A 15,422-nucleotide genomic window follows, 5' to 3' on the forward strand; every position below is an offset into this window, starting at 1 on the left:
GGGTGGGGCGAGAGGGGAGCCTTCACGTGTGGGTGGGGTTGGAGGGCCTGGGTATAACGAGGTTTGGATGCTGAAGGCGAGGACTAGTGCGTGCGTCACGGAAGGGGCGGGCCCACGGTGGATGGGCCTTCTCGGCGCGCCGGGGCAAGGAGAGGGTCTTGGGAAACGATGTTGCTGGGTCTTAAAAAGGCGGAGCTTAGAGGTAAATTGCCTTAGGGGCGGGGCAGATGAGAGGTCCAAAGGGGAGGAGCGACGCCTGGGTGTCCGCGTGGGCGGGGCCTCGGGAGGGAATAAGGAGAGGGGCGGAGCATTCTAAAGGGGAGGGGCTAAGGAGAACAACCCAAAGGGGTGGAGCTTAGAACCAGAAGGCCGGGGGGAGAGGAAGACCTCGGAGTATTTCAAGGGGAGACCCGGGTTCGTAAGGGACCGGGCTCCCGCGGGCTCGCAGGAGGGCGGGGTCTCGAGCTCCAGGGGCGGGGCCTAGATCTCGGGGTCCGCTCTCGCTGTCTCGCCCACTTGCCTTCACCCGCACCCCCGTTCTTTTCGGTTATTTTCTGCTACGGCAGTTCCCTGCCCTGCCCCGGGCCCAGGGGGCCGCTGTCTGAACTCTGGTCGGCTGGAGGACTCGGTGAGTGGGCTCCTCTGGGCGGAGGCGGGGCCAGGGCGGAGCTTGGGGACAGGGGTGGAGCTTGAGTGTGGATGCCAGCTAGTAGATAGACCTGGCGCGGGAAGAGGTTTAGGGGTGAGGCCTGAGGATCTGCCGCTGTCTGGGAAGAGGGCGGGACCCAGGTGATCTAGAGAGAGGCGAGGAGTCAGAGAGAGGAGAGGACTGAGGGATCAGCATGACCAGCCAAGGGGACAGGCATGGAACCTTAGTACATAATGGGGCAGGTACTGAAGTGTCTGAGCAGCAGCTGTGTTGGGGACATGGGAAAGAAGGCGTGAGTGTCCAGGGTCGAGGAATAGGAGTGCTACCTAAGGACTTGGGCCTGATCGGATCGTGGAGAAGAGGGGCGGGGCCGGTGCGGACGCATTAGATCAATACAGCCAGCCTCATGGGGTCCCCACGGCCCTGGCAGGCTGACTGGCGTAAGTTTTTCTGATGTCTCCCAGCTCCGTCAGAAATGGGGAACGTGCAGTCGGAGCCATCGGCGGGTGGGGGCTCCCGAAAAGAGCAGGCCTCGGACCGCGCCCCCGACTCCCGCCGGACGTCCCTGGTGGAGCCCGAGATGACCTCCCAGGCCATGCGCCTGACTCGCGGGCTGGGTGTCTGGTTCCCTGGCAGCTCCGCACCCCCGGGACTCCTGGTACCCCGGGAGCCCCAGGCCTCACCCTCGACCCTGCCCCTCACCTTAGAACGGCCCTCTCCAGTGATGCCCCCTCCTGAAGAGGCGGCCGCGGTCTCTGCACCACCCCCAGCCCCCGCGGGGACCCTGCTGCCCGGCCCGTCTAAATGGCAAAAGCCCGCGGGCACTCCAGTGCCCCGGATCCGCGGCCTGCTGGAGGCGAGCCAGCGCGGCCAGGGCGACCCTCCGAGCCTCCGCCCGCTGCCGCCGCCGCCGCCGCCGCCGCCGCCACCGCCGCCCCCGCCCCGGCAACTATCCGTAAAGGACACTGTCCCGAGGGCCCCATCCCAATTTCCGCCGCCCCTGGAGCCTTGGAAGCCGCCACCACCATTACCTTCTGAACGGCAGCCGGCGGACCGCAGAATCACTCCTGCTCTGGCCACACCCGCCTCAACCCCCACAGAAAGCCAGGCTGGGCCGGGCAACCAGGGCCAGACGGCCGGTAGGGCTCGCGGAGGGGCGCCTCCCGAGGCAGGCGAAGGCGAAATGGCCCAGCCTGTGGCTTCCGAGTCCGGCCTGAGCCTGCTGTGTAAAATCACCTTCAAGTCGGGGCCCTCTTTGGCCCCTCCGGCAGCCTCGAGTTCCTTAGCAGCCAAAGCTTCGCTCGGGGGCGGCGGGGGCGGCGGAGGCGGCGGCCTCTTTGCTGCCTCGGGTCCCATCTCTTACGCCGAGGTCCTGAAGCAGGGGCCCCTGCCTCCTGGAGCCGCTCGCCCCCTGGGAGAGGTTCCTCGAGGGGCACAGGAAGCTGAGGGAGGTGATGGAGACGGCGAAGGGTGCTCTGGTCCTCCCTCGGCGCCTGCGTCCCAAGCCCAGGCCCTACCGCCGCCACCCTACACCACCTTCCCAGGCTCAAAGCCCAAATTCGACTGGGTTAGCGCTCCCGACGGCCCTGAACGCCACTTCCGCTTCAACGGTGCTGGCGGAGGCATCGGGGCGCCGCGACGGCGTGCGGCCGCACTCTCTGGGCCTTGGGGCTCCCCTCCGCCACCACCAGAGCAGATGCACTCAGCTCCCGGGCCCCGGAGGCCCGCACCTGCCCTACTGGCGCCGCCTATGTTCATCTTCCCGGCACCCACTGGCGAGCCCATGCGACTGGGGCCTCCAGGCCTGCAGGAGTTACCACCGCTGCCACCGCCCACGCCGCCGCCCGCGCCACCGCCCACACCGCCGCCCACACTGCAGCCACCAGCGCTCCAGTCAACGCCACTGCCGGTGGCTCCCCCGCTCACCCCGGGCCTGGGCCACGAGGCGTCAGCCCTGGCTCCCACCCTAGCCCCTGCTCTGCCCCCAGCCTTAGCCGCCGACCAGGCCCCGGCCCCGGTCCCGGCCCTGGCCCCAGCCCCAGCCCCAGCCCCAACCCCAGCTCCCACCGTGGCTGAGCCCTCGCCGCCTGTGTCCGCGCCTGCACCCGCGGCTGCACCCATCAAGACCCGCACGCGCAGGAACAAGGGTTCCCGTGCAGCCCGCGGCGCAACCCGTGAGGATGGCTTGCCTGGAGATGGTCCTCGTGAAGGAGCTACAGCTACAGTGCCGGACAGCAGCGGTGGAGGGGGTGGTGGCAGCGGGGCCTCTCAGACTGGGGCAGCTAACACCCGCGCTGCGCGCCACTGGCCGCCCTTCCAGGTGCTTAACTCCTGTCCCTGCAAGTGTTACTGCCGCCACCAGCCACGCCATCGCCGCCTGCCACGCAACGTCTCTGCCTGGTGAGAGGAAGGGAGAAGGGACCGGAGGGTGCCGAACCCCAGACTGCTGGATAGAGTCCTACTCAACCCTTTGGTTTCCTGACCCTAGAATGACCCGTGTCCTTCCTCTCCACCACATCTCAAACCTAGCTGAGCTGCACCCTTCAGGACCAAGAGGACCCTTGATCCCATGCTGACCTTTGACGGGAAAGGGGACACCCTGGCCCAGCCCTATGGCATCCGATACCTAAGTGGATTCTTGGCCCTCCTGTACTTCTCTTGGAGCCATCAGAGAGGGAGGCTGGTCCCAGTTGGCCTGACCCTATACACTGCCTTGACCCTGTCCTTGAGGGTATCAAGGAGGACCACATCCCAGGCCACTCAGGGATGGGGGTGAGATGACTGTCTTCCTGGAACCAAATGGGGGTACATGCAGGCCTCCAACGTTACTGGGCACAGGGGCAGCCCTGGACTCCTGACCCCTCTAGCGTCTGGCAACTTCTGACTCTGGGACTCAAGGCTTCTGCCACCAGAGGGCACTGATGTCCCAGCTCTTGTGCTGGGGAGGCTCCTCCTGAGTCTCTCATCCAAGGGGGACACTGCATCCTCCAGCTATCCTCTACCCACACTGAATCACCAGATCTGGCCACTGGGGTCTGATCCTGGCTCCTGGGAGTGCTGAACCCCTGGGAGACTGCCCTGGACCTCTTGAGGCTTAGCTGTGACACTCTCCAGTCCTCAGCTCCCTTTCCTATTAGGTGGACACAGCCCTGCCCTGAACTGCCTTTGGGATATTCCAATATGGCCTTCAGAAGCTTCCTTATTCATATGGGGACAGGGAGGCCCTAGAAGGGCTAGGGGCCTGGTCACATTGCCAGGCTTTGCTGACTCTATCCTCCCCCCTAGGCTGAGCACACCCACCAACCACCTGGGCGAGCCACCCTGGGTTGCCACCATCAAGCTGGCCGGCTCCCTGGTGGCCGGGCTGGAGCACTACGACCTGCAGGCCACCCATTCCAACTGAGTGCAGTCGGCTCAACACTCTCCACCTTCCCCTCCATGACAATAAAATAACCAATCCAGATGCCAGCAGCCTGTCAATCACTTGCCAAGGTAGTGGGTACAGCAGGGCAGGCTCGCCATTAAAGCACATCTTGGGAACAATCGGGAGGCTGGACCAGAGCAGCAGTAACTGAGGTTCCATTCACCCAGCACCCAGACTGATGGGCCCAGGGCAGGGGGGATCTGATTCCCCTCAATCCATAAGCCCCAATTCTGAGCTGACCTGGTACCAAGCTCACAGGCTCAGCACAAACCACTGTGCAAAGGAGTGATCATTCCCATTTTACAGTTGGGAAAACTAACTCTGGAACACTTGTGAAATTTCCACATCCCACAAGGGATTCAGCCAGATTTGGACCCTGCGCCTTGGACACCTTCCCAAGAATTTCAAGGCAGGAAACCTAGGCTGAGGGGTGTGCGGGGAGGTCCTCAATCACACGCCGGCTCAGGGAGGGTGGGAGCCACAAGCCCACACCAGGGCCCACACCTTTTGATCCGCACAGGGCTCAAACTGGCAGCCTACAGACGGGTTCCATTTCACATATCATTTGAAAAATTGTTTAATTCATCACCAACATTTATTCTTTTTAATAGGACACTTCACCCGCTTTGTTGAAAAAATCTGGTACCCTGGCCCAGCATTCCTGTGTGTCCACAGTTGGCTAGAACAGTCCCCCTACCTGGGGCCATGCCCTCCTGCAGGCCACAGTGCTGCTGGGGCCCTACAGTGGGCGTCTGTGTTTGAGGCCCTGAGCAATGCCCACCAAACAGAGGCTTACCCAGTTGGAGGGTGTTATCTCCAACCCCTGAGCGCCCCAAAACCTCCAAGTTCTTCAGAGATAAGAACTTGTCTCTCTGCCATCCCAACTGGGGAGACAAGGGCCTGGAAGAGGGAATGTCAATCCACCTTTATTGGACGAAACCCTGCAGTGTAACTGTTTTAAATAACTCATGCCCTGCCCCACCCAGTGCCCAGTGGGCTCAGACGATCATCTCCAGCTGCCGGGCATACTCGATGACCTGTTTGGCCAGTTCTGTGGAGGGAATGGTGGTGTCTTCCGGCTTCTGCTGCTGGCTGGCAAAACTGTAGTAGTTGCTGGGGCCCAGGACCCACCCTCGCTGCAGGAAAGGAGGGATCAGAGATGGGTAGGGTGATCACAAAGGCTCCGTCCCCACCCTATGGAGCCAGCACTTGCCTATACTGTCTTTTCTCACCAACTCTACCCCAACGACTCTTGACAAGTAACTTCACCTCTGTGCCTCAGTTTCTCTGTGTTGACACTGGGACCCTAATTATACACCTCTCTGGGTCGACTGTGAGGATTTGGTGAATCAACACCTTTAAAGCACCGAGGATAGTGTTTGGCCCGAGTGATAGTTTCAGCTGTCACCATCACTCAAATTCAATTTCACCTTCTTTTTTCTTTTTTTTTTTTTTCCAGACAGAGTCTTGCTCTGTCGCCCAGGCTACAGTGCAATGGTGTGATCTCGGCTCACTGCAACCTCCGTCTCCTGGGTTCAAGCAATTCTCATGCCTCAGCCTCCCAAGTAGCTGGGATTACAGGCACCCGCCACCACATCCAGCTAATTTTTTTGTGTTTTTTAGTAGAGACGGGGTTTCACCATGTTGATCAGGCTGGTCTCGAACTCCTGACCTCGGGTGATCCTCCCACCTCAGCCTCCCAGAGTGAGCCTAGGTGGGAAGATCCACCTCAGTGTGCGTGAGCCACTGCGCCCACCCAATTTCACCTTCCACAGCCTGGTCCCGGCCCTCCTATTGCAACACCAAGCATTGCTCGTGCTCAAACGCCGGAGACCAAATGAAGCAAAGTCTTGCAGAAGAAGCTGCCAACTCTAAGAAATTTTGATAAAGACAGCAGCCAACATGCATGCAGCGCCCACGTCTGCCCACCTCTAGCTGGTGCCAGCGCTAAGCTCATCCTATGTATCTAGCTCCATTCTGTGGACAGAGAAACTGAGGCTCAGAGAGCTTTGGCAGCTTGCCTAGAGTCACGCACTTAAACCTGGGCAGTCTTGTTCCAGTGTCCCTCTAAGCCACCCCACACTGTTGTTAGTGATTTCACCCCTTGGTCCCATGGCCCCTTGCCCTGTACCCCAGCCACCTTCTTGGCGTAGTCGGTCATCTTTTTGGGTGTGTTGAAGAAGAGGATCCGGGTGGCCTCAGTGAAAAGGATTTTCTCGTAGGCCTTCTCGATGCACCCAGCGATCTCATCCCTGGGGGAAGATGAGAAGCTCCTCATTACTGAGCATCAACAACCACCCAGGACCTGTTCCCCCAAACCTGACACGAGTCAGCTCTGACCCTGAAGTTCAGCGCTGATGGCAGGAATGTGAGGGGCCCTGTTTTATTCATCAAGGCTCAGAGTGGGAGAAACTTGACCAGACTTGCAAAGCAAGCAAGGGCCACAGGAGATCCCCACTGAACTCTCTGACTCCTGGGCCCACACTCTGAATCTCACTGCCAGCCACATGATTTCAGGTCTGAAACCCAGCTTGGGATTCACATGAAGGCACCTCTTCTCAAAACAAACATCACCAGGGTGCTGCACCCCGCTTCATAGATCCTGAGGGGTTCCTTGTACCCATCAAGAGGCACCATGAACACCACCAAAGTAGAAAAAGAGCAAGGAATTAAGTCGCTATAGTGGGGGAGGGGGTTAGCTCTGGGGAAAAGCCAGTGACAGGGAGGAGTGCCTCTGACATCACTTAGGCCATACAGTGGGTAGTGGTACTGGCCACCACTCCTCACTCAAATGCCTCTGGGCTCGCCTTTGCCACCTAAGGCACAGAAACTCATTCTGATCTGGTGCTCTGCCCGAGTGAACCAGCTCGGCCACCACTTCGACACCCTTTTACTCCTCAAGGGATTTGTATGTCACATCCACCTGCCCGTGGGATGTCACTTGTGCACACAGCAACCCAAGGGGCTGCTGGGATTTGGTCAACCTATTCTAGAGAAGGGGAAACTGAAGAGTCCACAGTTTCAGTGGTCAGAGATGAAGTCTCTTGACTCACTGGATGGGTGTCTAGGACGGAAGACGGGCTAAGACAGGCCACACAGTCCCTGCCTGCTGAGCCAAGCCCATGCGCAGGTTTGACACATGCGGCCACACGTGTCAACAGCCAAGGGCGGTGAGATGAGGGCTGTTACCCACAATCCCACGACCAGGCCCAATTCACTGGAAAGGAGAGCTAAGGTGCTAGGAGGATAAGAAATACACCTAGCCTGCCCAGACAACAAGTGGCTGGAATCAGACTCAAAGCTGTCTGGCCAAAGCTCAAGTTCTTTCCAAACTCCAAACTCCACAGGGCCCGGGCCCCCCACACACCTGATGGTGTCCAGCAGGATGTCAATGAAGAAGGTGTAGCTCTCGGCGGGGATGTTACCCTTGGCCAGGAACACTTTGTTGTAGCTGCCCTCCATCAGGTACTGCAGACACCGGGAAAGGGGAAAGAGAAGAGAATGAAGAGGAGGCTGCAAAGGGCCCTACCTGTGTGTGCCTCATCATACTCCCAGTGCCCCTGTAATCCCTACCCTGCCAGAACACCCTTTGCCACACAGCCACACCCCTTCCCTGGGCACCCCCTCTTTCAGAAAGCCCTTGCTGGTTTATGCGCGCGCACACACACACACACACACACACCCCTTCCCTGGGCACCCCCTCTTCCAGAAAGCCCTTGCTGGTTTATGCACACACACACAGACACGCAGACACACACACACACACACAGACACACACACACACAGACACACCCCTTCCCTGGGCACCCCCTCTTCCAGAAAGCCCTTGCTGGTTTATGCACACACACACAGACACACACACACACAGCCACACCCCTTCCCTGGGCACCCCCTCTTCCAGAAAGCCCTTGCTGGTTTATGGACACACACACAGACACAGACACACACATACACACACACACACAGCCACACCCCTTCCCTGGGCACCCCCTCTTCCAGAAAGCCCTTGCTGGTTTATGCACACACACACAGACACACACACACAGACACACACACACACAGAGACATACACACACACACAGACACATACACACACACATACACACACACATACACACATACACAGACACACAGACACACACACACACACAGACACACTCACACACATACACATACACACACACAGACACACACACAGACACACACATATACACACACAGACACACATACACACACACAGACACACACACACACACGACTCTCTCTGCCCCCCACCCCCTTCCTCCCTCCCTCCCTCTCCCCAAGCCTGCTCTGGGCTGGCATCTCATTATCTCATCTACTGTCCAATTATCCATCTATTCTCCAGGAGGGAGACAGGGCTGGCTCCACCTCAGGCTCATCGCTGTACACCTTTGCATGAACTGTGCTGCCTGCCCTAACTGCTCTCTCTCCCATCCTCTCCCCACGGACCAAATCCTCCCCTAAGACATCGGCTCCAGGAACAACTTCCCAACCTTAGGTCCTAAGGCCTTGCCCTGGCCCTGCTCCCTTTGTTCCAAAAACACCGTCTTTTCGGCTGTCCCTCTAACACAGCAGACATGCTGCTGCCTCAGGACACCTGGATTGGCTGGTCCCTCTGCCTGGCTGTCCACAGGGTTCAGTTCCTCATCCTTTTCTTTTTTTCTTTTTGAGATAGAGTCTTGCTCTGCTGCCCAGGCTGGAGTGCAGTAGCGCAATCTTGGCTCACTGCAACCTCTGCCTCCTGGGTTCAAGCGATTCTCCTGTCTCAGCCTCCCAAGTAGCTGGGATTACAGGCACCAACCACCGCACCCGGCTAATTTTTGTATTTTTATAGAGACGGGGTTTCACCATGTTGGCCATGCTGGTTTCGACCTCCTGACTTCAGGTGATCTACCCGCCTTGGCCTCCCAATGTGCTGGGATTACAGGCGTGAGCCACTGTGCACGGTCACCCTTTTCTTTAAAAAATCTGTTTTTATTTATTTATTTTCTAAATAGAGACAGAATCTCACTGTCACCCAGGCTAGAATACAGTGGTGTGATCATAGCACACTGCAGTCTTGAATTCCTGGGCTCAAGCTGTCCTCCTGCCTCAGTCTCCCAAAGTGCTGGGATTACAGGCATGAGCCAGTTCCTCACCCTTTTCAAGTCTTTCTCCAATTTCACCTTTTCAGTAAGGCCTTCTGACTCCCCGAGATAAATGTTACCCCGTCCCTGCCTCTCCACCTTCCTTCCTGCCTTTTCTCCACAGTACTCAGCATCTGACAGACCGCACAGGCCACTCACTCTTCGGGCTTACTATCTGCTTCCACACCCCAATGTCATCACCACACGATCACGAATTTCACCTGCTTGGCTCACTGCACAGTCTGACAACCTCCCACAGTGCCTGGCACACAGCTGGGACTCAGTATTTGTTGGACAAACAAGAGGATGGGTCCATGGGTGGAAAGATGGGTGAACCCTGGCCACTCCTTCAGGAAAGCCCTCCGAAGGCCACCCCTGCACCACCCACTTTGGCCAGGTCCTCCCCCGCCGCTTGCCGTCTCACTTGCTCCAGGGACACAGGGTGCTTGATGTAGACATTGGTCTGGATGTCCTTGGCAGGCAGCCGCTCCAACTCCGTGTGGAACTCAGCCACCCGGTTCTGGGACAGCAGGAAGAGGAGGTTGAGGCCCAAGAGCTGGTGCATATAGGCTGACTCGGGGAGCTGCTCCCTGTGGACGTGGGATGGGGAAGCAGGGTAAGGAGGATTTAGGGGCCTAGTGAGCCCTCTACCCCAGGCTCCAGGAATTCTCACGCCTGCCCCATGCATCTCTGGAAGAGGTATCAGGTCCCGGGTTTTCATATGAGGAAACTGTGGCCCAAAGATGCATGAATTAGTCACAAGTCATATTGATCCAAGTGAGGGACCTCACTTCAGTGAAATGACAACCTCAGTTTCCCAAAGTGTAAACTGGGTATCACCACAGTATCCTTTTTATTTATTTATTTTTGAGAAGGAGTCTCTCTCTGTTGCCCAGACTGGAGTGCAATGGTGCGTTCTTGGCTCACTGCAACCTCTGCTTGCCAGGTTCAAGCGATTCTCCTGAGTCAACCTCCCAAGTAGCTGGGACTACAAGCACATGCCACCATGCCTGGCTAATTTTTGGTATTTTTAGTAGAGACAGGGTTTCACCATGCTGACCAGGCTGGTCTCGAACTCCTGATCTCGTGATCCACCCACCTCAGCCCCCCAAAGTGCTGGGATTACAGTGTGAGCCACCACACCCGGCCCTTTTATTTTTTCCCAATTCCAAGACAGGGTCTTGCTCTGTCACTCAGGCTCACTGCAGCCTCAACTTCCCATGCTCAAGCCATCCTCCAACCTCAGACTCCAAAGTAGCGGGACTACAAGTGCACACCATCATGTCCAGCCAATTTTTTTGTTATTTTTTGTAGAGACAGGATTTCGCCCTGTTGGCCAGGCAGGTCTGGAACTCCTGGACTCAAGTGATCCTCTTGTCTCAGCCTCCCAAAGTGCTGGGGTTTCAGGCATGTGCCATCATGCCTGGCCTCACAGTATCCATTTTGTAGAGATGGGTTGAATGAACAAGGGTTAAGTGAACTAAATGGTTCAACCCAGGTAAGGTGATTAGAACAATACCTGGCCCAAATAAACACAGTGTTAGTTATAATTATATTAAGAGTTACTGGCCAGGCGCGGTGGCTCATGCCTATAATCCCAGCACTTTGGGAGGCTGAGGCGGATGGTCACCTGAGGTCAGGAGTTCAAAACCAGCCTGGCCAACCTGGCAAAACCCCGTCTCTACTAAAAATACAAAAATTAGCTGGGCGTGGTGGCGGGCGCCTGTAATCCCAGCTACTCAGGACGCTGAGGGAGGCTGAGGCAGGAGAATCACTTGAATGTGGGAGGTGGTGGTCGCAGTGAGCCAAGTTTGCACTGTTGCACTCTAGCCTGGGTGACAGAGTGAGACGCCTATCTCCAAAAAAAAAAAAAAAAGAAAAGAAAGTTACTGGCCGGGCATGGTGGCTCACGTCTGTAATCCCAGCACTTTGGGAGGCTGAGGCGGGTGGATTGCCTGAGGTCAGGAGTTCGAGACCAGCCTGACCAACATGGAGAAACCCCATCTCTACTAAAAATACAAAGATTAGCCAGGTGTGGTGGTGCATGCCTGTAATCCCAGCTACTCGGGAGACTGAGGCAGAAGAATCACTTGAACCTGGGAGGCGGAGGTTGTGGTGAGCCGAGATCACACCATTGTACGACAGCCTGGGCAACAAGAGTGAAACTCCATCTCAAAAAAAAAAAAAAAAAAAGGAGTTATTGGAGTCAGGTGCAATGAATGACTCAACACCTGTAATCTCAACAATCTGGGAGCCTAAGGCAGGAGGATCACTTGTGGCCAGGAGTTCAAGACCAGCCTGGACAACAAAGTGAGACCTCCATCTCTACAAAAAATTAAAATGAAAGAGCCAGGAGTGGTGGTGTGCACCTGTAGCCCTCGCTACTTGAGAGGCTAAGGTAGGAGCATCGCTTGAGCCCAGGAGGTCAAGGCTGTGGTGAGCCATGACTGCACCATTGCACTCCAGCCTGGGCAACAGAGCAAGACCCTATCTCCAAAAATAAATAAATAAAAGAACCACCACTCCCTACTTTAACAGGGAAAGTGAGAGAGGTAAAGTCATTTGCCCAAGACCTCATAATCAGGAAGCGGCTGGACATTTCAAAGCCAGGTTCGTCTGACGTCAAATTCCCAATCATTAATCTGTGCAGGTATCATTCAGTTTTACATTCAACACATATCCAGTGAGTCCTGTTCTGGGCCTGGCCCTGTGGTAGGCGGTGTAAGGGACACAGCAGTAACTGAGACAGTTCCAGGCTCTGCCTTTAGAAAGCTCACAGTCCAGTGAGAGAAAGGGCTGGGATGGGCAGGCACAGGCAGAGGGGTCGGAGCTGGGACCGGACTGGAAGCCACAGGAAAGAACTTGGTCTTGTGCCTGAGGACCATGAAGAGCCATGCAGGTTCTGAGCAGGGTATGGACAGTGTCAAATTTTAGTGTTACATGATCCTGCTGGCTGCCACAGGGGTTTGAGTCAGAGGGGCAAGGCTGGGGCCAGGACAAGTGAAAGGTGATGGCAGCCCTGCTGGGCAGAGGGGGTGCAGTGTGGGAATGGGTAGGGGGAGACTCACTAGAGACCTACAAGCCTGGATCACACAAGCCAAGTCTCAGGACCTCCCAGCCAACTCCTGACCCTAGTTCTGAGGACAGAACTAAGCCAGGAGGAATTCCCAGATGAAGAAAGAGGACCCAAGTGGCCAGAGCCCCAGAGATAAAGGAGCTGCCATGCAACCACCCCCCAATTGGGGACAGGACCCATTCTCACTTGTAATCAAAGTAGTAGCATTTGAGCTGGGCCATGTAGCGCTCGAAGGAGGGGATGTCCTTGCGCAGGATGCTCCACTGGGCCCCGATCTCCAGTATGTCACCTGTGGGTGACAGAGTAAGCTCTCAGGTGACTGAGGTCTCTTCCCCAACCAGCACTGCTACCATTCCTGCCATAACCCCCTGATCATCACCCCCCACTAACCCCAGTGACACTCACGGGCCAGAATGAGCTGCTGTTTGGTCAGCTTGGTCCCTGTGGTTGGCAAGAAGTTGAGCTCCAGAAGAACTAGCTGATGGGGAGGGGAGGGAAGAAAAGATGGGAATTCAAATACAGATGTCTTACCTGCTCTATGCTTTGTTCCTCCCACCTGGAAAATGGGGCTAACCATCATCCTGACTCATGAAGAGTCCTTTTTCATAAAGCACTCAGAACAAGGCCTGAGCACACAACACACGCCCATCTAAGATTACATCACATTACAATTATTAATAGCCCCACTGGGGAAACAAGGAGGGACACTCAGTGCCTGACCCAGTGGAATCACACGGCGGTGGGGGGTGGGGACACCAGCACATTCCATTCGTGGCTGATCTTCCCCACCATCTATTGGGGAAGGGGTAGCTGGGCTATCCCCAAACTCTGTATCTGGGAGGGGGAGGTCCAAATCTCCCCACACAGTTCAGCCCATACATTTTTCCTTAGCAGACACAGCAGCTTGTTCCAAGCCACTGGATTTATACTCCCTCCCAACACATACTTGGTCTCAAGCACTCTGAGCCCCATATTCTTGTTCTCTACTTGTAAGAATATTTCTTCTAGGTTCAGTCCTGCCTTCACAACTAGGCTGCCCCCTCTCCCCACAGATGCGAGCCTAAGCCCCAGATCTCTCAGATCCTAACCCAGCCTGGTCTTAACCACACACCCTCTACACAGTCCACCTTTTCAGCCTCATTCTTTTATCATCCTGGGCAGTCCTCATTTCCCACTTGGTCTTGCCTGGACTCCACCATTAGGAAAAGAAAGAACCCCAGTCCTGCCACTCCGACCAGTTAAGCTTCCAAGCACCAAAACTCTAAACCCTCACTCATTCTGCCATCCCGAGTCTTTCCATCATTCCCCCACCACGCCCGCGTAGGTCCATTCCAGTCATCTCTCACCTGAAGAAAAAAAAAAAAAAGTGTAGAGACAAGAGTCTCGCTTTGTTGCTCAAGCTGATCTTGAACTCCTGGGCTTAAGTGATGCTCCCCCGCCAAGTGCTGCGATTACAGGCGTGAACCACCGCGCCCTGTCCTCTCCCGCTTCTTGACCACCCCCGGGCCGCCACTTTGGCTGCTCCAAATCTTTCGCCCCGTCGGATCCTCCCGCCCGCCTCAGTCTCGCTGGCACCGAGGTGTATTCCGCGGCCCGGGACTTGGTTGGGTCCAGACACCTCGTAGCGCCCCCCACGCCCGCAACACTCGGTTTCCTGGGCCTGCCAACCTTACCTTTAGCCGGCCCAGCTCTTCCCCGCACTTGCTAAGATTGGGGCTTTTACGATTCCACTCGCCCTTGAGTTGCTCGTACATGCCGGTCGCGGCTTGTAGGACAGCGCCCGAGGTCGCCGCGGGCCCCGAGCTCGAGAAGCCTGCAGCCCCGTTCACCGCCGCGGCCGCCATGTTGCGTGATGCGGCAAGCCGACCGCCCGATTTACGGCAACGCCGCCTACAGACGCTCGCCCGGCGGAAGTGGGGCCGAGAGGTGGAGCCCAAGGCCCGGGGCGGGGCTACAACCTGCCTCCGCCCGCCACGGGTAGCCCGCTGTCGCTCTCGAGGTGGCGCCCTCGGAGCCCTGCCCTTAATGAACATGTCAGTTGGAGCTCCGCCTCTGTCGTCACTCAAGATGGTGACCGGAAGTCGGCTTTTGCCCTAACTGAAAATGACAGCTGTCTCAACGCCGCCCTCCCGCCCCACCGACTTCACGGTTCCAGTAATGAACATGGCTGCCCTGGCTTCAGTCTGAGTGTTCGGGACGCTACGTAGCTGTCCTGAAGGTTCCGCCTTCGGGGCAGCGTCTCCAGCCAATAGGTGGCGATGTCGTGCCGTTTGGAGAGCTGTGTTATACTCATTTTATAGACAGAGGCTGGGTAACCTTCCAACGGACTAACAGCTAGGATGTGTACCTGGGGCTCCCTCTCCAGTCTCTGTCTTTTTTTTTTTGAGACGGAGTCTCGCTCAGTCGCCCAGGCTGGAGTGCAGTGGTCCGATCTCAGCTTACTGCAAGATCCGCCTCCCGGGTCTACGCCATTCTCCTGCCTCAGCCTCCCGAGTAGCTGGGACCACAGGAGCCCGACACCTCGCCTGGCTACTTTTTTGTATTTTTTTGGTAGAGACGGGGTTTCACCGTGTTAGCCAGGCTGGTCTCGATCTCCTGACCTCGTGATCCGCCCGTCTTGGCCTCCGAAAGTGCTGGGATTACAGGCTTGAGCCACCGCGCCCGGCCTCCAGTCTCTTTTTCAATGCATCCTTCCACATCTTTTTCCCAAGCTTATATGAACGAACTAGTTACAAAACTCATCCAGCTCTATGGCTTTAAATATCATATGTAAATGAAGGAATCACAATTTTTTTTTTTTTTTTTTTTTTTTTGAGACGGAATTCAGCTCTTGCTGCCCAGGCTGGAGTGCAATGGAGCGATCTTGGCTCACTGCATCCTCAGCGTCCTGGGTTCAAGTGATTCTTCTGCCCCAGCCTCCCAAGTAGCTGGGATTACAGGCATGTGCCACCACATACAGTTAATTTTCATATTTTTAGTAGAGCCCGGGTTCCACCATGTTGGTCAGGCTGGTCTCCAACTCCTGAACTCAGGTAATTCCCCGGGCCCTGGCCTCCCAAAGTGCTGGGATTACAGGCATGAGCCACCTTGCCTGGCCAGTATTCACAGCTTCTTATACCAACTTCT

At 56.5% G+C, this 15,422-nt stretch overlaps 2 protein-coding genes across 2 annotated transcripts; one reads left to right on the forward strand and one right to left on the reverse strand.

Annotated features, from left to right (window-relative positions):
- The first annotated feature begins 121 nt into the window (after positions 1–121).
- On the forward strand, positions 122–4,111 carry GGN (gametogenetin). Its single transcript, XM_073016522.1, has 3 exons — positions 122–202; positions 567–3,049; positions 3,935–4,111. Exons 2-3 carry the CDS (start codon positions 1,125–1,127, stop codon positions 4,050–4,052), a joined length of 2,043 nt encoding a protein of 680 aa, XP_072872623.1. The 5' UTR covers positions 122–202; positions 567–1,124; the 3' UTR covers positions 4,053–4,111.
- A 523-nt stretch (positions 4,112–4,634) lies between these two features.
- PSMD8 (proteasome 26S subunit, non-ATPase 8) lies at positions 4,635–14,360 on the reverse strand. Its single transcript, XM_007996681.3, has 7 exons — positions 13,970–14,360; positions 12,702–12,774; positions 12,483–12,585; positions 9,645–9,810; positions 7,441–7,541; positions 6,214–6,325; positions 4,635–5,209 (listed from the first exon to the last, which is right to left on the reverse strand). Exons 1-7 carry the CDS (start codon positions 14,327–14,329, stop codon positions 5,072–5,074), a joined length of 1,053 nt encoding a protein of 350 aa, XP_007994872.1. The 5' UTR covers positions 14,330–14,360; the 3' UTR covers positions 4,635–5,071.
- Positions 14,361–15,422: the final 1,062 nt, after the last annotated feature.

This window comes from Chlorocebus sabaeus, chromosome 6, assembly GCF_047675955.1.
Source record: "Chlorocebus sabaeus isolate Y175 chromosome 6, mChlSab1.0.hap1, whole genome shotgun sequence".
Classification (NCBI taxonomy): Eukaryota; Metazoa; Chordata; class Mammalia; order Primates; family Cercopithecidae; genus Chlorocebus; species Chlorocebus sabaeus.